The sequence below is a fragment of the Pelobates fuscus genome, chromosome 8 (genome assembly GCF_036172605.1).
Source record: "Pelobates fuscus isolate aPelFus1 chromosome 8, aPelFus1.pri, whole genome shotgun sequence".
NCBI lineage: Eukaryota > Metazoa > Chordata > Amphibia > Anura > Pelobatidae > Pelobates > Pelobates fuscus.
In genome coordinates, this window is record NC_086324.1 from 103,970,401 (window position 1) to 103,994,437 (window position 24,037).

Sequence of the window (24,037 nt, forward strand, 5' to 3'; positions counted from 1 at the left end):
CCCCATTGTATGTCTTTGGCACTATTTCGTGAAGCTACAGTGCCATACAGGAGACCTGTCCTTTTCAGTATTCACAGTCGAATTTTGAGAGACGGATTTAATGAGCCTATGCTTCCATTTGGGGTATTTGTTACAAATCGCTATTTGTAACTGGCCCTTTAAATGAGAAATTGCCCTGCTTCCCTGGATTGTGGAGAAGCATGTTTGCCAGCCTCCTGCCTCATGACTATGGCCCCTGGAAGATTGTGCCCCTGAAAACTTATTAACATTTATTGGGTGTGTATGGCCCTTTAAGAACCATCTGGGGACATATTGTGACTTTGCTGAACAATGCCCCTTTAAGACTATGTCCCCAGACCGGTAAAATAACTTGTTCCTGGCTTTCCCCCACTTGGTTCAGTAAATAGGGCTTACTGAACCAAGTACCACACAGGCGGACCACCCAGAAGCTAAAGTGTGCAGGCAATTTACCTCCCAGGCTGTGAGGTTACTGCCGGTCAATTGCACGTGGCGGCGGCCATCTTGGTTTCCTCGAATGCGGTCAGCGGTGTATGCTAAAGATTCTGTGGAACTGAAATCGGCTACACATTCTGCCGAACACCGCTGACCCTTACCTTCTCCCATACTGAACTTGCAGCTCCAGAGACTAAGTCCCGTTCGAAATGGGACTTAGTCGTTTTTCCGCATGAAATTGACCGGCCGCACAGCCCAAATCTATGGAACTGTTTTGGGCAGGAAATTGTGCTTGCGGTCGGTCATAAAGGGACTTCCAGCTAACTTTTGATCCACTGGAGGGATTTGGCTGATTTTTGGAAGTGTTTATGTTTGATGTATGCTGAGTCTGAATATGCAACTTTTATTGAAATGAAATGTATGGTTTTAAAGTTACAGTGTGTATGTGAAAACTGTATTTTTATTGTATGTATTAATTGGTTTAACTGTTTATCTGAGGGGAGGGAACCTGTGGGCTGTACTATGCTGTTATTGGTTAATTTCATCCTCCCCCTGGGAGTGTCCTGTGTGTACCTTATCCTAATAAAAAGCAGGCTGGGTGTTCCAGTCCTCAGACCTCTTCTGACCCTCAATACGTAGCCGTGTCTCGTTATTGGAGGGAACTGCTATATCACACTGGGGATTGCTATGCGCTGCATATTCCCCTGAGCTCTTAATCACTTAGCTCTTGTAAGAGCTTGTTCCGGATACGCTCTCCAGGAGGAGAGATCTTCCCCACACGTTCCTGAATGCTGAAGGTTCATTCCAGGGTGGACGGAAGACGGCGCGGCTCCAGTTAAGCTACGGCGGTTGTGGAGCCTGCGGTGGTTGTGGTGTCGTCTGCAGTGCTTGGAGTCCTCTGAGAGCGCTAGGAGCATCCATCAACGGAGGGTACTCGGTCGGGGTACACGGAGCTCCGTTACAGTATTATAGTGGTTTGACTGTTCAAAAAACACCACAAAGGCCTACCATTTGTAAAAGTATCTCATAAGGTGCATATTGTGCCTTAGCATGCCCCCATTTTCCACCAATATATGCCAATATGTGCCATATAGGAGACCAAGCCATATCAGTTTTTACCGAACTTTGAATTTTGATGCTGGGCCTATGTGCAATTTCCAAGCATCTTCGCAGGTTTTAAATTCAAACTACCCCACAAAGGCCTACCATTTCTTAAAGTAGACACCCCAGGGTATTTCAAAAGGCATATTTTGAACCTTAGCGTGGGATCATTTTTCCGCTAGCTTGTACCAAGTGTAGTGGTAATAAGCGTTTTTATATTTTGCAAACCTTATGTGTACTACCACTGTATAATACTTCATATGTTGCTCAGCTATGTCTGCTGAGTACAAAAATACCCCCGTATGTACCTTTGCCAGGTATATGTAGACATCGGAGGGGCACATTTGGGACACAGCCATTCCATTTTTTTTCAAACTTTACATTTTTACGCTGTGCCCATGTCCCATTTTAGAGTATTTTACCAGGCTATATAATCCAAATACCCCATGAAGCCATACCATTTCTTAAAGTAGACACCCCAGGGTATTTCAAAAGGCATATTTTGAACCTTAGCGTGGGATCATTTTTCCGCTAGCTTTTACCAGGTGTAGTGGTAATAAACGTTTTTTCTGCCTTTTTGACACACAAAGTGAGTTTGCACAGTATATTTTGCAAACCTTATGTGTGCTACGACTGTATAATACTTCATATGTTGCTCAGCTATGTGGTCTGAGTACAGCAATACCCCCGTATGTACCTTTGCCAGGTACAGACGCAGCCAGGTACAGAATGGCCAGACGCAGCCATTCAGTTTTTTTCTAACTTTTAAGTTTTACCCTGTGTCCATGTTCCAATTTGGAGTAGTTTAGATGGTTGGTTATTGAAACTTCCGCACAAACACATACTATTTATTAAAGAATACACCCTGGGGTAATTCAAAAGGCATATTTTGAACCTTGGCGTGGGATAATTTTTTCTCTAGTTTGTTCCAGGTGTAGTGGTAATGAGCGTTTTTAAATGTATTTTTTAACTTTTTAAACTATTTTTTAAACTTTTGTGTTGCTTATTAATTTTTGTAAAGTTTCCTAAACTTTCTTAAAACTTTTTTTTACAGATTTAGCATTTTTCTAAGCTTTTTCTTTACTGTTAACCCCTAACTAGCAGTAAGCAGCACTAACAGTAAATTCCCCATTTTCCCATAACTCCCACCCACCCTAGCTAGCAAAATATTTAATTAAACAATATTTAAATTAGTTAATTAAATAAATTTAACCCCTGAGGGTTAAAAAATAAATAAAAGTTAATCGTCAGGGGTTAAAAAAAAATTAGATCACAGTATAATACTGTGATCTGTATTTTGATCACTGTAGGCAGTGATCGACTGGCAGGGAAGGGGTTCATTTTTATTTGGACTGGGTAAAGGGGGTGTTTTTTAATTTTTTACTTCTAACTAACTTCTACCCTCCCCAGCTAGCTAAATTTATAATTTTAAAATATTTAAATTATTAATAAAATAAATTCAACCCCTGAGGGTTAAAAAAAAAAAAAAAAAGAATTAACCCTCATGCGGTTAAAAAAAAAAGTCAGATCATAGTAAAATTAAATCCCTGCCAATTGATCACTGTAGTCAGTGATCAATTGGCAGGGAAGGGGTTAATTTTTTTTATTAAACTGGGTAAAGGGGGGTGGGATTTTAATCTAACTTTATTTATTTTTTTACAGGGGGCAGGATCAGCACTGATCCGTCTCCCTGCACTTCACAGTGAACCCGGAAGTGCAGGGAGGCGGAATACTGAGCACATGTGCCCGCTCTGACATGCTGTCAGAGCGGGCACATGAGCTGGGACAGCCGGATCTAGTGCTCCCGGTCTGCCTCTAATACAGAGGCAGACCGGAGCACCATTAACCCCGCGATCGCCGCGATTGCGGCGATCTGGGGTTAATTTTAACGGGTGACGGACGAGTTCTGTCACTCGTCATTAAGGGGTTAAGCTAAAGTTGTTTTGGTGACTATAGTGTCCCTCTAATTATAACTGACATTTCAGATTGCAGTCAATACTGATTAAAATTTTTGGTTGTGTGAAGGAATGTGGCTGACAGTGTTATTGTACCCGATTTTCATCACCAATTCATGCTGTTTGGTTGTTAACCAGCTTCGTAAAGATGAAGCTAGGAAACATACAACTAGCTAAAATAACATATTTTGCTGAAAACAATTTTTAATTCTCATACATCATATGCATACAAAGTGCTGAATTTCACTCTGTAATGTTCCTTTAAGGAAATATTATTAGTTATGTCATGACTGGTTTATTTAAACTAAGCAAACTTAAAGCGGCACTGTCACCCTCTGGGCACTTTCCCAAATTCACAAGACCGCCAACTGTGACATCAGGGCCGGACTGGGAAAAAAATTAGGCCCGGGCATTTTTTAATCAGAGCGGCCCCCTAAGAAGGGGGCGGGGCCAGAGAGGGTGTGTTTTGTCATCACTAATGACAAGCACACCCCCTCTCAAAGTGAGCATGTTAGTTCAATGCGCAGAGCCCCGCTGAAGAGCTCTGGCATTAGAAAAAGGCCCTGAATTTGTTCTGCGCAGCGCAAGGAAATTTAATAACATGCTTGCGCTGTGTTTGCTTTTAAATTGTCTCTGGTGTCTCCTCAAGTGGGATACCAGAGGACAAAAGGGCCAGGAAAATGCATGGTGCATATGTTTGGAGCCTGCTTGCGGGATTGCTTGTGTGTAGAGTGTGGTGTGGTATTGTGTAAATAGGTCAATTTCATTTGTTTGTGGTGTAATATGTGTGGCTAGGAGGTGTAGAGAGTGTGTGTAAAGGGGGCATAGTGTTATAGGGGATGTAGCGAGTGTGTGCATACGGGCTGTAGTGTGTGTGTGTGTATAGGTGACGTAGTGTGTGTAGGGGTTGTAGAGAGGGTGTGTTTAGAGAATGTTGTATGTGTTTGCTGACAAGGAATGTAGTGTGTGTGTAGGTGGTGCAGTGTGTGTGTGTGTAGGAGATCTACTGTGTAAAGGACCCAGAGTGTGTATAGGAGATTGTGTGTGTGTGTGTGTGTGTGTGTGTAGAGGATTAAGAGTGCATATAGGGTAAGGGATCTAGTGTGTATCTGGAGCATAATGTGTGTAGTGGGGCAGTGTGAGCGGTGCTGTAGTGTGTGTGTGTGTATATATATATATATATATGTATATATATATATATATATAGAGAGAGAGAGAGAGAGAGAGAGAGAGAGAGAGAGATTTGAACGTATTGTATATAAGAGGGGTGCTGTGTGTGAGGGTGTTTTTATCTGCCATCACATTCTAGGTTTCTAATTTTCTTTGTCTGTTAACTCACTGAGGGTTATTTTACATATTATATATGTGTGTGTGTGCTGTATATGTGTGGGAGTGTGCTGTATATGTGTGTGTGCGAGGGTGCTGTGTGTGTGAGCGAGGGTGCTGTGTGTCTGAGGGTGCTGTGTGTGTGAGCGAGGGTGCTGTGTGTCTGAGGGTGCTGTGTGTGAGTGAGGGTGCTGTGTGTGTCTGGGGTTGCTGTGTGTGTCAGAGGTGCTGTGTGTGTCTGGGGGTGCTGTGTGTGTCTGGGAGTGCTGTGTGTGTCTGAGGGTGCTGTGTGTGTCGGGGGGTGCTGTGTGTGTCTGAGTGCTGTGTGTGTCTGAGGGTGCTGTGTGTGTCTGAGGGTGCTGTGTGTGTCTGGGGGTACTGTGTGTGTCTGGGGGTGCTGTGTGTGTCAGGGGGTGCTGTGTGTGTCTGAGGGTGCTGTGTGTGTCTGAGGGTGCTGTGTGTGTCTGGGTGCTGTGTGTGTCTGGGGGTGCTGTGTGTGTCTGGGAGTGCTGTGTGTGTCTGGGGGTGCTGTGTGTGTCTGAGTGCTGTGTGTGTCTGGGGATGCTGTGTGTGTCTGAGGGTGCTGTGTGTGTCTGGGGGTGCTGTGTGTGTCTGGGGGTGCTGTGTGTGTCTGGGTGCTGTGTGTGTCTGGGGGTGCTGTGTGTGTCTGGGGGTGCTGTATGTGTCTGGGGGTGCTGTATGTGTCTGGGGGTGCTGTCTCTGAGGGTGCTGTATGTGTCTGGGGGTGCTGTGTGTGTCTGGGTGCTGTGTGTGGGTGTGAATGTATTTTTATTTAAATATATTTTTTTAGTAATAAAAAAAATAAAAAAGTTATACCCCCCCCCCCCTTCTTACCTTTTAGCCTGGGAGCCGTTCTGCCTGGGAGGGGGGGGAGGAGCCGTTCTGCCTGGGGGGGACCATGCTTTCTTCCCTGGCGGTCCAGTGGTGAGAGTGAACTCTAACCTGCAGGCTAGAGTTCACTCTCGCGAGATCTGAGCATTGCCACGGTTACCGCGGCAACGCTCAGAATCCCGCGAGAGGACCCGGCGACGCTGCTGGCTAGAGCTCCGCCGGTCCTCTCCTCCCTCCCTCACACCCCAGCAAGCGGCCGCATGTAACAGGTTCTCTGGGCCGGTGAGGGAGATCTTTGATCTCCCCACCGGCCCATGGAGACACACAGCAGGGCCGGCGCTCGGATAGCGCTGGCCCTGCAGCGGCCGGCCGGGGAGATCCTGCGATCTCCCCTGCCGGCCTCGGCCCCACGGCCATCGCGGCCAGTCCGGGCCTGTGTGACATTACTGCCAGGGGTCCAGCGAGATTTACTTGCCTGAATGTGTCCCTCGACAGTGCGGCCATCTTCTTCTGCCGGGTCCTCTTCAGCCCCTGGTGTGCCAACGTCACTGCTGTACTCTCAGCATTGAGGTCTATAGAGGATCCTCTATATGTCGGGATTCCCCTATATGTCGGGATTTACACTGTAGCTGAAATGTACAGAGACAAAACAGTCCCTACTTTGTCTCTGTATATCTCTTGACTGAGTTGGAATTTTAGGGAAAAATGTGAATTTTATGGGTGGGAGGTTGACAGTGCTGCTTTCATGATAATGTAGCTGCAATTTTTTAAGTTTGGTGTCGCAAGTTTATAAAGTACAGCTTTAGTGTACAAGGCAACAAATGAACAGAATGGTTTATTCACAAAATAGTGGTATGTTGAATTGTGGTGGAATCTCGGTAAAAATAAATTTAGTAGGCCGAGATTACCACGTGGCATGTGTACGTGCATATGCTGACGTATCGATCAGTTGGTTGCACGAGGCAAGATACGATCAGTAGTGTACGGAGCATGTGCAAGAATACAGGATGTAGTATTCCCCTCCTCCATTGTGCTGGACAAGCCATGCGGTCAAGCAGGAAGTTAATTCTTATTTGTATTGATTGGTCAAGAGAATGTGCGGGTGGAGCTTAATATGGGAGGAGTTATGTGCCTATATAAGGAGCCTGCACTATTGTCCGGGGCTCAGAACTTGCTGTATTTTGGTGACATTAGTCCCTCTGAGTCCCGATCGGTGATCCAATAAAGAATCTCTTCCTTCCTGAAGAAACCTGTGTCCATCTCTCTGTGCTTCGCTTCCGTCAGTTTCTCCGGTATCATTTGGTGCATTGGCCGGGAAGCTCATCGTTCAACGGTAGCTGAGAGGCAGAGGCGTGAGACGGTCTATCTTTGCCCACGTTCTCTACGGCTGCACCCCTGAACTTCTGCGTGGACCTCCCTTCGTCTCGGCGCCACTGGTCTGTTGTCCAGGAGATCATCGGCCTCTACGTAAGGAATGCTGGGGTGTCCCCGTCGATGAGTGTGAACTCAGGTTCAGGAACGAGGAGGTAAGACAACTGCTGTTTTAGACGGCAGACCCACTAGGGGTATACCGATTGTGCGGTAGGCCCATAAGGGGTTATTTGTGTATGGAATCTGCCCCCTCTGTCGGAGGGAAGGAGCGAAGGCGCACCGCTCGATCGAACGCTCTTTAGTCAGATTGTTTGATTTTGTTAGTCAGGCGGGGCTCTGGTGTAAATAGCCCTAGCCGGACACCGGTGTCTTGTCTAGACTAGCGTTCTAGGGTGTATATTTTGTTCGCTAGGTCGGAGGGACCGGGAGACTAAGCGGCGTCTGTGTAAATTCGGTTCGCTAGCTCTCAACCTATCTTGGCTAAGTGGGAAGGCGTGTAAATTTGGAACCCACTAGATTTTTGATAGTAATCGACTAAGAGGCGTCTGTGTAAATTCGGTCCTCTAGCTCGCTATATGTGGTGCTTGGGCAGTGTGGCTAACCAAAACGTATGTAGATAGTTTTTGGTAGTCCATTCAAGGTACTGGCCAATAGTTTAGTTGGGAATTGTAAATGTGATAAAGATTGTTTAGTAAAGTGTATATCTTGTTAGATAGCGCGAGCTCAGCCGTCTAGCGAGAGTGTTAATAGTGTGTTGCTGTATTATAGTGCACGGTACCATAACCCTGTATATTTACTGACACTGTATATAAGTACTAATCATTGTCGTCTATTGCATGTTTAACACCATAACCACTAATAATTGTATTGTGACCTTAAATTGTGCTTTGACCTATGCTAACCGTACTGTAACCGCTATTTGTAAAAGACGATGTTACTGGGGTGTGTTATAGACGGGTAATTCGTATATAGAGAATTATAGCGTGGGTGACTGTATAGTTTCGCCAAAGGGCATAATATTGATTATCTAGTGACTGGTGTAACAGCTGTGTGTGTACGGGAATTCCCTGAGTGTTTATTGTGTTATTGTGTACGTTTCACTTGGTAACTGTACCACGTGGTGCTGTTGCCAGAGGAAACGGGTGTGATTGTTGAATAGTACGCGTGCATAGTATTCGTTGTCAACGACGTTCCATTGATAAGTATGGGCGCGTCGCAGTCAACGATTCCGGATCCCTTAGGTTGTATGGTGAAGAATTTTAAAAAGGGATTCAAAACTTGTGATTTTGGGGTTAAAATGTCTCCTGTACGTTTGGTCACTTTGTGTACTAGGGAGTGGCCTACTTTGGCTGCGGCATGGCCGCCACGTGGCAGTTTGGATCCAACTCTGGTACAGCGCTTACACGTGGCTGTATCGGGTAGGCCTGAACTTTACGGGCAGTTTCCTTATATTGATTGTTGGAGACAGGCCGTAAATGACTCGCCAAAATGGATTCAGACATGCCACGAGGAGCAATGTCGCCTCATGGTGGCTAGGACTTGTTTGTCCACTAGGACTGGTGTTAGGCCCATTTTGGACACGCCCCCTGAGTCCGAGATCCCTTTGCCGCCCCCTTACTTTACTTTAAGAGGAAGTGACGTAAATGCAGGAAGTCCTGCACCCCTTCCCCCATTGCCCCCATCCACTTCCGCTTCCTCCTCCAGTACAGAATCCACCCCCTCTCGTACTAAATCTCCCCTTCCGGAACCAGAGCCAACCCCCATTAGATCCGAATATCCTGATTTGGCGCCACTTCAGACTTCCGGTCAAGCTTCTTCTAGCTCGGCTCGAAGTGTTTTATTTACTACCTTTTCCCAAAACCAAGCTCCCACATCCTCATGTTTTATTACCCCCCGACCGGAACCTCTAACTGACGTCCCTCCACCTAGCCCCATACTAACCCGACAACTGACCGGTACCCAACAATTAAAACATTATCAGATGCCTCTTCGTCTGAATCCCGGGTCAGCCTATATCGATGCCGCAGGCCAAATGGCACATGCTGACCCAGTCTTCGTATATGTCCCATTCACGACAACCGATCTCTTGAATTGGAAGACCCACAATTCCTCGTATACTGAGAAACCACAAGCTATGACTGATCTGTTCACCTCAATAGTTCAGACACATAACCCGACATGGGCTGATTGCCAGCAGTTATTAATGACTTTGTTCAATAATGAGGAAAGGACAAGAATTAATCAAGCGGCCATTAAAGCGCTAGAGGATAAAGCCCGTACTTTGAATCAAGCCAATCCATCAGCATGGGCCGCAACACATTATCCTAACACCGATCCCGACTGGAATGTAAATGGTGCTGATATGGTTCAACTCAGAGCCTATAGAGACGCTATAATTGCTGGCATGAAAGCCGGAGGAAAGAAAGCTATTAATATGTCGAAGACAGTTGAGGTGATTCAGAAAAGTGATGAAGCGCCCAGTGTCTTTTATGACCGATTATTGGAGGCATACCGCTTGTATACCCCCTTTAATCCGGAAGACATAGATAATTCCCGAATGGTGAACTCCGCCTTTGTCAGCCAAGCTTACGGAGATATTAAGCGCAAGCTACAGAAGTTAGAAGGGTTTGCAGGTATGTCTATCACACAACTAATGGAGGTAGCGAATAAAGTATACATGAATAGGGAAACAGAAAGTAAGAAAGAGGAAGAGCGCAAGATGCGTAGAAAGGCAGATATGCTAGCGGTAGCGATCGCAGGCGTAGCTAGACGGGGCCCAGATAGAGGCGATAGTAAGTGGAATGAGGAACCTCTAAGTAGAAATCAGTGCGCATACTGTAGGGAAGAAGGGCATTGGAGAAATGAGTGTCCGCGAAGAGAACAGTGTGAGAGAGACAGACCTAGGACAGGTTATGGAAACTTTAGAGGCAGAGCGAGAGGTAGAGGAGGCCCCGGAGGGAGTAATGGTAATAGAGGGAGCAATGGGAACAGAGGAAGTGTTAGGGAAGATAGGTATTTCCCAGCAGCGCAAAGGTCCCGCGATAGAGAAGGCAGGGACTTTGTAGGATTGGCTGACACGGTCATGGAGGACTATTGATACCGACCGGGCTCCATCCCCCTTGGTCGAGCGGAGCCTATGGTCGATGTATCAATAGGGGGAAAAAGGAGTGCGTTCATGATCGACACTGGTGCTGAACATTCAGTGGTGACTAATCTAGTTGCTCCTCCATCTGGAAGGACTATTACTGTAATAGGAGCAACTGGAAGAAGTGCTGAAAAACCGGTTCTTAAAAGTCGACTCTGTACATTGGGAGGCCACGTAATAAAACATCAATTCCTTTATATGCCTGAATGTCCAGTCCAATTGCTGGGACGTGATATGCTATCAAAATTACAAGCGCAGATTACGTTCCTACCAAATGGAACAATATCCTTAAAGTTTAATGGACCTTCAGGTATTATGACATTATCCGTACCAAAGGAAGAAGAGTGGCGACTTTATACAGCGTTGACTAGCCAAAACCCTAGGAGTGATGAGTCCTTATTCAACATACCAGGAGTTTGGGCAGAGAACAACCCACCAGGACTGGCCCGCAATATTCCACCTATTAAAATTGAACTAAAACTTGGGGTTTATCCAGTAAGCCTAAGACAATATCACATCCCGCAGAAGGCTAAGAAGAACATCCAATCTTATCTGGATAAGTTCATACGGTATGGTATCCTAAAATTCTGTACTTCCCCCTGGAACACCCCATTGCTGCCTGTTCAAAAGCCCGGTACAGATGAGTATCGACCTGTGCAGGACTTGAGAGCAGTCAATGATGCGGTTGTTAGTATACATCCAGTTGTACCCAATCCATATAACCTGCTTGCTTTAATTCCGGGCGGGGCTACTTACTTTACAGTCTTAGACCTCAAAGATGCCTTCTTTTGCCTCCGAATTGCCGCAGAAAGTCAATGTATTTTCGCTTTCCAATGGGAGAACGCTGTAACGGGCTCAAAACGCCAAATGACCTGGACAAGACTGCCCCAAGGGTTTAAAAATTCACCTACCCTATTTGGTTCAGCTCTAAGTCAAGATCTACTGGATTTCGAGTCCATCCCAGGAGAATGTGTATTGTTACAGTATGTAGATGACTTGTTGATAGCAGCAGTTACAAAGGAAATATGTCAGCAAGCAACGCACGATCTACTACACATTCTCTGGAAGGCAGGATACAAGGTGTCTAGAAAGAAGGCTCAGTTGTGTTTGCCAACTGTCAAATATCTGGGATTCCATATCTCTGAAGGTCAAAGAATTATGGGGCCAGAGAGAAAAGAAGCTGTGTGCCAAATACCGATACCCAAGAATAGAAGACAAGTGCGAGAATTCTTGGGGGCAGCAGGCTTCTGTAGGATATGGATTCCCAGCTACGCGATACTGGCAAAACCTCTGTATGCAGCTATCAAAGGTACAGAGCACGACCCCTTCTTATGGACTCAAGAACAGCAAACGGCATTTGAAGATGTGAAGAAGGCTTTGATGAGTGCCCCAGCATTAGGTCTACCTGATCACACACGACCATTCTACCTGTATGTACATGAGCAAAGAAGAATGGCTGTGGGAGTATTGACACAGTACTTGGGATCATGGCAAAGACCTGTTGCCTACATGTCTAAGCAACTGGATGCAGTGGCCAGCGGACTTCCACCTTGTCTAAGAGCCGTAGCTGCAGCCGCCCTGCTAGTAGCTGAAGCCGATAAACTCACTCTGGGTCAAGAACTTTATGTACGAGTCCCACATGCAGTACAGACGTTGTTGGATTACAAAGGAAATCATTGGTTTAGTAATAGCCGTATGACCAAGTATCAAGCAATGTTGTGTGAAAACCCAAGAGTGCATTTAGAGACTGTAAACACCTTAAATCCAGCTACCCTTTTGCCACAACCTACTGAAAGTCAACATGATTGTTTGAAAGTAATGGATGAAGTATTTTCAAGTAGACCAGATCTTCGTGATTTTCCCATCCAGAACCCCGATGTTCAATATTATACCGACGGCAGTAGTTATGTGAAAGAAGGGATCCGCTATGCAGGATATGCAGTACCAACAATAGACAAGGTGATAGAAGCTCGGCCACTGGCGAAAGGAACATCAGCACAAAAGGCAGAATTGATAGCACTGACACGAGCGTTACAATTGGCTGAAGGTTTAAGAGTGAACATCTACACGGACTCCAAATATGCGTTTTTAACCACTCATGCCCACGGAGCTTTGTATAAAGAAAGAGGACTACTGAATTCAGAAAGCAAAGAAATCAAGTACGCAGCTGAAATCCTACAACTATTGGAAGCAGTGTGGGAGCCGAAAGAAGTCGGTATCATACATTGTCAAGCGCATCTGAGAGGAGATGGTGATGTAACCAAGGGAAATCGGATGGCAGATAGTGCAGCTAAGCGTGCTGCTGAATCGGGAAGACAGGAATATGTGGGGCATATAGCTGCTCTTATACCAACTCCACTGTCTCAATGGACTCCAGTTTATACAGCTCAAGAAGAGGAGTGGTTAAAGACTGAACCTGGAAAGTATTTGGAGAACAAATGGTATCAGTTAGAAGATGGAAGAATAGTCATTCCAGCATCACTAGCGGTAGAAATTGTCCAAAACTATCACAACGGGACACATTCTGGGAGAGACAGCACAGAAGAATCTCTCAGAAAACATTTCTACATACCAAGATTGTCCAACTTGACTCAGGCCATTGTACGAAGATGTGTAACGTGTGCTAAAAATAATGCAAGACAAGGACCAGTAAAGCCACCAGGAGTCCAGTTTATGGGAGGACTCCCCATGTCCGATTTACAAATTGACTATACAGTGATGCCTAAATCGGGTGGACATCGTTACCTGTTGGTAATTGTGTGCACCTATTCAGGCTGGGTAGAAGCATGTCCTACTCGTACAGAGAAAGCAGGAGAAGTTGTGAGATTCCTGCTACGAGAAATAATACCCCGATATGGACTACTTTGCTCTATAGGATCGGAAAATGGTCCAGCTTTTGTTCATCAGTGCCGACAACAACTGACTCATATGCTTGGTATAAAGTGGAGGCTTCATACAGCATATAGACCCCAGAGTTCTGGTAAGGTAGAGAGAATGAATAGAACTATTAAGAATCAGTTGGCTAAAATGTGTCAGGAAACCCAACTTAAGTGGAACGTTCTCTTACCCATAGCTCTATTGCGAATCCGCAGTACCCCTACCAGAAGGATGGGTCTCTCTCCTTTTGAAATTATGTATGGGCGACCACCTCCCGTACTTGGTAACTTAAGGGGGGACTTGAGTCAGTTGGGAGAAGGAATTACCCGGCAGCAGGTTGTAGAGTTGGGTAAGACTATGGAGGAGGTACAGAAATGGGTACAAGATAGATTACCTGTGAATATTTATCCCCCAGTTCATAGTTACCATCCAGGAGACCAAGTGTGGATTAAAGAGTGGAATAATGTACCGTTAGGGCCCAAGTGGAGAGGTCCTTATGTTGTTCTTTTGTCTACCCCTACAGCGATAAAAGTGTCCGAAGTGACTCCGTGGATACATCACTCCAGGGTTAAACCAGCAGCAGTCGATTCTTGGCAAGTTACAGCAGATCCAGAGAATCCCTGCAAGATCCGGTTGAAACGCACAACTCAGTCGGAGTAACGAGGAACTTTGTGGATTACAAAATTTTATTGTTTCAGAGATTTGGTGCGTGAGTGAGAAGGCCATAATAAAGCCTGTACGCCCACCGACGTATAGTGTATAAGCCAGGGAAAGTCTCGAAGGGACTCCTGTGAAGACGAGCAGAACTCCATTCCCTGCAGCCCTTACCACCTGGAAGCTGAGGTGCCTTCGCACGGACGAAGACTGAGGATGACGATGAAAGATGTGTTCTTGATAATGTTTATTTATGTGTATTTTTATATTCAGGAAGGTAGAGGTACCGACACTCCTAGCTGTGAGGTATGCATTAAGACTACAAGAACAGGTAACCATATTTCCCAAACCCTAATTTGGCATTCACAATACGAGTGTAAAGGAGATGTATCAAGATGTAGATACCTAAATGTAGAATATAGTGTGTGCCATTTAGGAGTAGGAGAACCTAAGTGCTTCAGTCCGGAGTATCAACCTCGTACAATTTGGTTGACTCTCAGGAATGGAGATCCTCAGGGGACCCTAATTAACAAGACAGTATTAGAATCCGTACATTCTTCGGGTGTTCTGCTGTTTGATGCGTGTAAGGCGATATCAAGTGGTAGAAAGCCGTGGAATGTATGTGGGGATCTTAGATGGGAGAGGACGTATGGGTCTAATGATAAATATATTTGTCCCAGTAGTAAAAATAAATATGTGAGTCCTAGATGCCCAAATAGAGATTATAACTTTTGCCCATATTGGTCTTGTGTGGGGTGGGCAACTTGGGGACAGACAGTAGACAAGGACATGATAGTGACTAAGTTGCCTACTAGCCCATATTGTAAGTCTATGGAATGCAATCCAGTCCATATACTTATAAATAACCCCGACAAGTTCTTAGACAAGTATGGTAATTTATTTGGGTTTCAAATATATGGGACGGGTTTAGATCCTGGGACAGCATTGTTTATAGGGAGAGAGACTGATACGGTATCCTCCCAAACTCATCAAGTATACCATTCCTTTTATGAAGAGATGAGTATAGATAATAAGATCCCCCATAATGCTAAAAACCTGTTCATTGATTTAGCCGAAAGTATTGCCGGTAGTCTTAATGTTACCAACTGCTATGTGTGTGGAGGTGCTAACATGGGAGACCAATGGCCTTGGGAAGCAAAGGAGGTAATGTCCGGTTCTGAGGCAGTTGACCAATTAATATCTACACAAGCCGATTATCATATGAGTGTTAGAGGTAAATCTGAGTGGAGATTAAAGACCTCCATCATAGGTTATGTTTGCATAGCGAGGAAAGGAATGATGTATAATACTTCTGTAGGAGAATTAACTTGTCTAGGGCAAAAAGCTTATGATGATGATACAAAGAATACAACTTGGTGGTCGGCTTCAAATGTCTCAGAACCATCTAACCCGTTTGCTAGATACGCCAATTTAAAGGATGTGTGGTTTGATTTATCCATCACATCTACCTGGAGAGCCCCAGCAAATTTGTGTGTTGGGTATGCTCAAACCATCCTTCTTCTTGTTACCTATTGAAACAGGTGAGACTTTAGGTGTTAAAGTGTATGATGTGAATCATAGGAAGAAAAGGGGACCCATAGAAATAGGTGCCTGGGAAGATAATGAATGGCCTCCCCAGCGTATTATAGATTATTATGGGCCAGCCACGTGGGCAGAAGATGGTACCTTTGGTTATAGAACCCCTATTTATATGCTCAACCGTATTATAAGATTACAGGCGGTGGTTGAGATTATTACTAACGAGACATCACAAGCGCTCAATCTTCTAGCGAAGCATAATACCAGGATGAGGACAGCAGTCTACCAAAATAGATTAGCCTTGGATTACCTTTTGGCAGTAGAGGGAGGTGTATGTGGGAAGTTTAACCTGAGCATTTGCTGTCTTCAAATAGATGACGAAGGGCAAGCAATAGCTGAGCTTACTAGCCATATGGTTAAACTAGCGCATGTGCCTACTCAGGTATGGAAAGGGTATAATCCAAGTAGTTGGTTTGGTAGCTGGTATGAGTGGTTTGGAGGGCTTAAGGCAGTGGTAGGTGGAGTCCTACTGATTTTAATGTTGTGTCTACTCCTGCCGTGTCTTATACCCTTAGTAGTTAGGTCTGTGCAAAGCCTGATAGAAAATATAGCAGAGAGGAAGGCTGCTGCACAGATAATGGCAATTTATAAATATGAGGCTCTAGATCAGGGAGAACCAATGCAGGAAGATGAGTGTTGAAGATTCACATCATAAGTTAAGTCTGGTCTGGTTCAAGGTAACTTGCGGTGTATGCAAACTAAGGTTAAGTGATGCCTCAAGTAATTGTGAAATATCAAGAGGCATCAAAGGGGGGAATGTGGTGGAATCTCGGTAAAAATAAATTTAGTAGGCCGAGATTACCACGTGGCATGTGTACGTGCATATGCTGACGTATCGATCAGTTGGTTGCACGAGGCAAGATACGATCAGTAGTGTACGGAGCATGTGCAAGAATACAGGATGTAGTATTCCCCTCCTCCATTGTGCTGGACAAGCCATGCGGTCAAGCAGGAAGTTAATTCTTATTTGTATTGATTGGTCAAGAGAATGTGCGGGTGGAGCTTAATATGGGAGGAGTTATGTGCCTATATAAGGAGCCTGCACTATTGTCCGGGGCTCAGAACTTGCTGTATTTTGGTGACATTAGTCCCTCTGAGTCCCGATCGGTGATCCAATAAAGAATCTCTTCCTTCCTGAAGAAACCTGTGTCCATCTCTCTGTGCTTCGCTTCCGTCAGTTTCTCCGGTATCAGAATAAGCAAGGAAACTGCAAAATGTGTAAATACACACATGTATGAGGAATAATATGTGCATGCGTATTTACATGTATGTATTTGTGCGGTATCCAAGTTTGCATTTAGGCTGAGTGAGTAAATGTGTATATGAAACTCATCAGGTATGCATCAAGGTATTGTACAATGTGTATCAGATTGATGATCTCAGCCAAGGAAGTGGGACCCGCAGCACAGAGACTAGCATTACAAGAGCTGAAAAGTAAGCAAAATTATTTATTTATTGCACACTCTGGGAGGCCAGAAAACCAAATACTTGGCAGAACACAATTGCATTTTTTATGTAAGTCAAACGCTACTGCGTTCTTTTAAGAGACCACTAAAGTCACACAAACCAGTGGGTGCAGTGGTTCTGTCAATTTAACCATTCAAGGTAAAATAAAAATAAAAAATCTGCAAAAACAGAAATGTTAACCTCTAAGGGTAAAACACACCTCCAGTGGCTGTAACACTGACAGACACTGGAGGCACTTCCACTGGAATAACCAAGTAAAATCCGGTCACATGACTAAAAAGCCCACATAGGAAAGCATTGATTAAATATTTTCCTATGAGAAAGCTTAGATGTGTGAGCAGCACTTGCTGCACATGCACACCAGGTACCCAGTGCTCCTCTATTGACCATGCTGGAGGAGACCATGAATCCTCCATAGTATCATGGGTAAGTGGTAAAGAGCCTCGGCACTGGAAAAAGGTTAGTAAAAATACACATTTTATTTTAATGGGAGACATGGGGGAGGCTACATAACTAGGGACAGGAACACTAAGGATCCAAAGATATCATAAGGCAAAGTAGCAGCTACTTTGTCTGATGGTGAAGTCTGAGGTTGATAAAAGACATAGCACCACTGTCAACTTTACCCAATCCCTGCAGCCATCATGAGTGGAAGCTGTGGAATTCAGGCATTGTCTTGTTTATTGCAAGATATGCTCTATACTTAGTGTAGTATTATTGCACATACACACCACTGACGCAACTCTTGACAGTAAATACAAGTATCCGGGCACACCTGATGGTCTCTTTTTAAAAGGCAGTCTTTTTTTTTTTTGAAACACAGAAACGGAGACAAAACTTCAGCTCCTACATGAGCGTTTGTCAGCCGAAATGTCTCCGTTTCTGTTTTTCAAATAGAGACTGTCATTTAAAAATAAACCATCACGTGCCTTGATACTTGTATTTACTACCATTGGATTTCTGTGCAAACTTGTCCCTTCCGGTCTGAAGCACCCTGGTGGAAGTACGTGCACCATCCTCTTCAATTGCAAACAACTCCTGGTAGGTAAAGCACGAGCAGCTGAAGAGGGTTCCCTGGAAGAAGATGGCAGCAGCCACAAGTGTTAGCTTCAGGCAGGGCCGGACTGGGAAAAAAATTCGGCCCGGGCATTTTTTTTATCACAGCGGCCCACTAAGAAGGGGGCGGGGCAGAGAGAGTGTGTTTTGTCATCATTAATGACAAACACGCCCCCTCTCAAAGTGAGCATGTTGGTTCAATGCTCTTCCAGGGCAGACCATGCGCAGAGCTCTGCTGAAGAGCTCTAGCATGAGAAAAAAGCCCTGTATTTGTTCTGCACAGCGCAAGCAAATTTAATAACATGCTTGCACTGTGTTTCCTTGCAACTTGTCTCTGGTGTCTCTATAAATGGATACCAGGAGACAAAAATGCCAGGAAAGAGTATTGTGCATGTTTTGGGAGCCTGCCATTGTGTGTGTGCAGAGTGAGCTGATTGTGGTGTGGTATTTTGTTATAAGGTCGGTTTTAGTCGTGTTGTGTTTGTGGTGTAATGTAATGCATATGTGGCTAGGGGCTGAAGAGAATGTGTGTATAGGGGATGTAGCAAGAGTGTGCATACAGGCTATAGTGTGTGTGTGAATATTTATATATATATATATATATATATATATATATATATATATTATATATAAATATGTTTGGAAGTATTGTGTATGTGTGTGGTGCAGTGTGTCGGGGGGGGTTCTGTGTGTATGTGAGGGGTGCAGAATGTGTATGTGAGGTGTGATGTGTGTGAGGGTGCTGAGTGTGAGGGTGCTGTGTGTGATTGATTTGTGTGAGGATGCTGTGTGATGTGTGTGAGGGTGCTGTGGGTGATTTGCGTGTGTGGGTGCTGTGTATGATGTGTGAGAGTGCTGTGTGTGAGAGTGCTGTGTGTGTGAGTGCTGTGTGTGTGAGTGCTGTGTGTGAGAGAGTGCTGTTGTGAGAGAGTGCTGTGTGTGAGAGTGCTGTGTGTGAGAGTGCTGTGTGTGTGAGAGTGCTGTGTGTGAGAGTGCTGTGTGTGAGAGTGCTGTGTGTGAGAGTGCTGTGTGTGGGAGTGATGTGTGTGATGTGTATGTTAGAGTGCTGTGTGTGTGAGAGTGCTGTGTGTGGGAGTGCTGTGTGTGTGGGAGTGCTGTGTGTGATGTGTATGTTAGAGTGCTGTGTGTGTGAGAGTGCTGTGGATGATGGGTGTGAGAGTGCCGTGTATGTTAGAGTGCTGTGTGTGAGTGCTGTGGATGATGAGTGTGAGAGTGCTGTGTGTGATGTGTATGTTAGAGTGCTGTGTGTGAGAGTGCTGTGGATGATGAGTGTGAGAGTGCTGTGTGTGATGTGTATGTTAGAGTGCTGTGTGTGAGAGTGCTGTGGATGATGGGTGTGAGAGTGCATGTTAGAGTGCTGTGTGTGAGAGTGCATGTTAGAGTGCTGTGTGTGTGAGAGTGCTGTGGATGATGGGTGTGAGAGTGCCGTGTATGTTAGAGTGCTGTGTGTGAGTGCTGTGGATGATGAGTGTGAGAGTGCTGTGTGTGATGTGTATGTTAGAGTGCTGTGTGTTAGAGTGCTGTGTGTGAGAGTGCTGTGGATGATGGGTGTGAGAGTGCATGTTAGAGTGCTGTGTCTGAGAGTGCTGTGGATGATGGGTGTGAGAGTGCTGTGTGTGATGTGTATGTTAGAATGCTGTGTGTGAGAGTGATGTGGATGATGGGTGTGAGAGTGCTGTGTGTTATGTGTATGTTAGAGTGCTGTGTGTGAGAGTGCTGTGGATGATGGGTGTGAGAGTGCTGTGTGTGATGTGTATGTTAGAGTGCTGTGTGTGAGAGTGCTGTGGATGATGGGTGTGAGAGTGCTGTGTGTGATGTGTATGTTAGAGTGCTGTGTGTGAGAGTGCTGTGGATGATGGTTGTGAGAGTGGTGTGTGTGTTTGGGGGGTAGATAAAAACAAAAAACAAGTATGCATTATGTCCCCCCCTCCCTTCTTACCTTTTAGCCTGGGAGGGGGGGACCGGCATGGTGGTATCTGGGAAGGGGGAACCGGCACGGTGACACCATCCCTGGTGGTCCAGTGGGTGAGTGAACTCTAGCCTGCTGGCTAGAGTTCACTCTCGCGAGATCCGGTCGTTGCCATGGCAACACGCCGGATCTCGCGAGAGGAACCCAGCGGAGCTGCAAGATAGAGCTCCGCCGGGTCCTCTCCTGGCTCCCTCCCTCTCTCCCTGCTGGCGGCCGGAATATTCTCTATGTGGGCCGGTGAGGGAGATCTTTGATCTCCCCACCGGCCCATCATTGAAAACAGCGGGGCCGGCGCTCGGATAGTGCCGGCCCTGCATAGACCGGCAGGGGAGATCCTGGGACTTCCCCTGCCGGCCTCGGCCCCACGGCCATCGCGGCCCACCGGGCATTTGCCCGGTGTGCCCGATGGGCAGTCCAGGCCTGGCTTCAGGTAAGTATACTACAGTCCAGTGCATGCCGATGCCACCAGGCCCTAAGTAGTGATGCCACCTTCAGGGGTCTTTACAAAATATGCAAAGACCCCCAAAAGTGGTAGATCCACTTTAGGTATCCTAACAACTCCACCATAAAGCTAAAAAAGGTTCATACACCACATACACACTTCACATGTGATTGTCTGAGCAAGATGCCCTAACTGTTTAGATACACATGACTTGCTAAATTCTTGCTTATAGGCAGGATGCAGTGCTTAAATGTACCGTATATACTCGAGTATAAGTCGAGTTTTTCAGTACATTTTTTGTGCTGAAAACCCCCAACTCGACTTATACTCGAGTCAATGTCTGTATTATGGCAACTTACATTGCCATAATACAGACCAGGACCACCGGGCTTATTACAAGCCCGATGGTCCTGTTGGGGGCTGGCAGCGAGCTGTAACTTACCTTTCCTGCAGCTCCTGTCAGCTCCCTTCTCCTCCGCGCCGGTCTGGTCAGCTCCCTTCTCCTCCAGTGTAAATCTCGCGAGAGCCGCAGGGTCAGAGCGCTGCCACAGGTTACCGTGGTAACACTCCGCGCGCCCGGGAGACTTACACTGGGAGCTGACCAGACCGCAGGAGAGAGAAGGGAGCTGACAGGAGCTGCAGGAAAGGTAAGTAACAGCTTCCTGCCAGCCCCCCTCCTACACAGCCCATCCACTGGACCACCAGGGAATGAGAGCCCCCCTCCCTGGCCAGCTAACAAGCAGGGAGGGGGGACGAATAAAAATGTAAATAATAATATTAAAAAAATAATAAAAATATTATTATATAACAAAAAAAATAATATTAAAAAAAATAATAATAATTAAAAAAAATAATAAAAATGACCACCCCCCACCAAGGCTCTGCATCACATACACAAATACACTCTGCATCACACACACTGCATTCATACACACACTGCATTCATATACAGACACACACACAAACACACTGCATTTATTATATCCACACTGTAAATAAATATTCAATTAATATAATTTTTTGGGGATATAATTTTATTTAGAAATTTACCAGTAGCTGCTGCATTTCCCACCCTAGTCTTATACTCGAGTCAATACGTTTTCCCAGTTTTTTGGGGTAAAATTAGGGGTCTCGACTTATATTCGGGTCGACTTATACTCGAGTATATACGGTACTTAAATACTGAATACATATATATTTTAAATGTAGGATGTAATGAGGGATTACCATTAATTAATACCCATCACCATAATATTACAAATCACCTGCTATATAAAGCACTAACTGAGACATGCACAACTTACTAAAATGATAAGTAAAATAACTAGATAACTACACATGAATCAATATGTTTATTTTATATTTAATCAAAATAAAATATTGTAATAATTGTACTGGTACTAATTTCTGACAAAGTAACCATAAACATCATACATAAGTTGCAAGTGCATATTGTCACCACACTGGCACTGACAAGATTCATATGATAATCATCACATTTACCAAGAAACACATATATAGATTTCTTTGGTATGCTTACACAGTGTTATAAATTTTATAATGGCATCTCCCCATTGTTTCCACTTTGCAATTTAAGTGCATAATATTTTAATCATAGAAGGTGTTGTAGGAATGAACTAGAAGAATATAAAATAAGTAAATGTAATAATATGTGTGTGAAAAAAAGTATACAAGAAGAACATAGCCAATCATTGTCTGACTCTTATCCTTCAATTAAACTCTTATATGTAAAGCATTATCATAAAGATGTATTTATTTTAGAAAATCAGCAATTTGAAGGTGATTAATTATACGGAATAATCAAACTGAGACACAAAATCCTATACAGTGTCCCAAAATCTAACTTTAATGTGACTACATGTTGCTCAGTCTGAACAGTTCAGATAATGAGCATCAAAATAGTTAAATAATGGTGATGATTACTGTCCATCAAAGTAGAATACTAAGTAACAATGTTATCAGACGTTAAAGATGACAAAATATAATAGACTCAACTAGGCTTCCAAGTTTAATAAAATAGTTTACAGTTGGCTAAACGGTTGTTTTCAAGCTGCAGTGGTCTACTACACCAAGACACATACTTTACATATTCTGCTCAAATATTTTCATCCTTTTTCTAGTTATTTTTATTGTTTTGCAAGAGGGCCAGCGAATAATGTATTACATTATATACAGAAAGTCCAGTACATCAATAATTGCATATCTTAACTTCTTCCAGTAAACACCTATTTTGCACAATATATATATATATATATATATATATATATATATATATATATATATATATATATATATATATTGTGCAAAATAGGTGTTTACTGGAAGAAGTTAAGATCATTTCGCTCGTTTTATAAGCTTGGATTTATGTGAATATGTGCCACATTTAACATAAACTACATGTCTTACCTGTTCTGTAAGTTTCAAGACAGCCATTCTGGAAGAAACACTGCTTTCTCACATGAAGAATCTGGTCAGGAAATGGCATCCAGAGTGAAGAGAAGATAACAAAAATGTCTTACAAGAGTCAATCACAAGCACAGCTGCCTCTCAATGCAGCCTCAAACAGCTGCCTCTCTCCCAAGACTGCTGATACAGGAAGTACCTAATACACTAACCCGGCTGCCGATGACATCATCACTCACAGGCGACCTTCTTCTTCTTCTTCTTGAGATCTCTATCCTACAACGCCTTGGAGAAGCACGATCGCCACCTGCTGGTTTTAGTGAGGTAAACACTAACCTACTTAAATCAAGATTTGTTGTGGTTGTTTGCTGAAAATGACACTTATAGCACCGTAACCACTACGGTTTCATATTCCTTGGTGTTTTCTGGTGCCCGGTTATCTGATGTTTAACGTTTTCGAGATAGAAATTTTAAAGGAACACTCTAAGCTTAGCAATGCAAACATATACAGATGAAGAGTACCCTCCAGAAATATAAAAATTAAGAGTTTAACTTACCTTATGATATTGGACCAATCCTCTAATCAATTTAGTACACCTTTCTTTTCATTACATCACTTGGTTTTTACTTGATACATATGTAAAATCACTTTTTATTATGCGTGAATGTCTATAACTATTTTTAGTGTTATAACTTAACTATATTCTTAATTGTTCTACCAAATGTGCTATTTCTTTTTGATTTCCTATACTAACTAGTTTTTATCTACTTAATTCCCTTGCCCTTACTTCCTTTCCTATTCAATCATGGTACTTTTGAGTATTGTTCATTTGAATTTTATGGACCAACAGGGCAAGTGTGTACACACCCCCCTGATTAAGGAGGACGTTCAAACGGAGCTTGCAGCCCCTTGGTGATGATGCCCGCCGGAATTACATACATTAGACGTAACCGGAAGTGATTCGACAACACGTGATTAGCTGCATTGCGCGGCCATCTTGAGAAGGTCTTTCCGGACGTCTATAGATAAAAGCTACTTTTTCCCCCATATTGAATGTGGCAAATAGAAGTCAGAACTTCCTAATATGGACAAAAGGGTTGGGGCTGTTTTTACTTTCACATGTGTGATTATTTTGCATTAATTTTATGTGATATATAAATTTGCTAAGCTTACCTGTCACCATATGCACCTGAGGAAGACAAGTTGTAAGATTGAAACGCGTTGTGGTTTTTAAACGTTTTAATAAAGAGTTATTACCTACTTTATACCTGGTTCCTGTATTGCTATCCAAAGAAATATTGCTACCTTCTGGGGGACCTGTACC

General features: G+C 44.2%; 1 protein-coding gene across 2 annotated transcripts in view; it reads right to left on the bottom strand.

Moving 5' to 3' along the window:
* ANKRD44 (ankyrin repeat domain 44) overlaps positions 1–22,890 on the bottom strand; it is a 724,718-nt gene extending 701,828 nt beyond the window's left edge. For both annotated transcript variants that reach the window (XM_063430205.1, XM_063430204.1), the window contains exon 1: positions 22,716–22,890. In XM_063430205.1, the coding sequence (XP_063286275.1) occupies positions 22,716–22,742 (27 nt within the window). In that variant the 5' untranslated portion in view covers positions 22,743–22,890. The remainder of the gene's footprint in view (positions 1–22,715) is intronic.
* Positions 22,891–24,037: the final 1,147 nt, after the last annotated feature.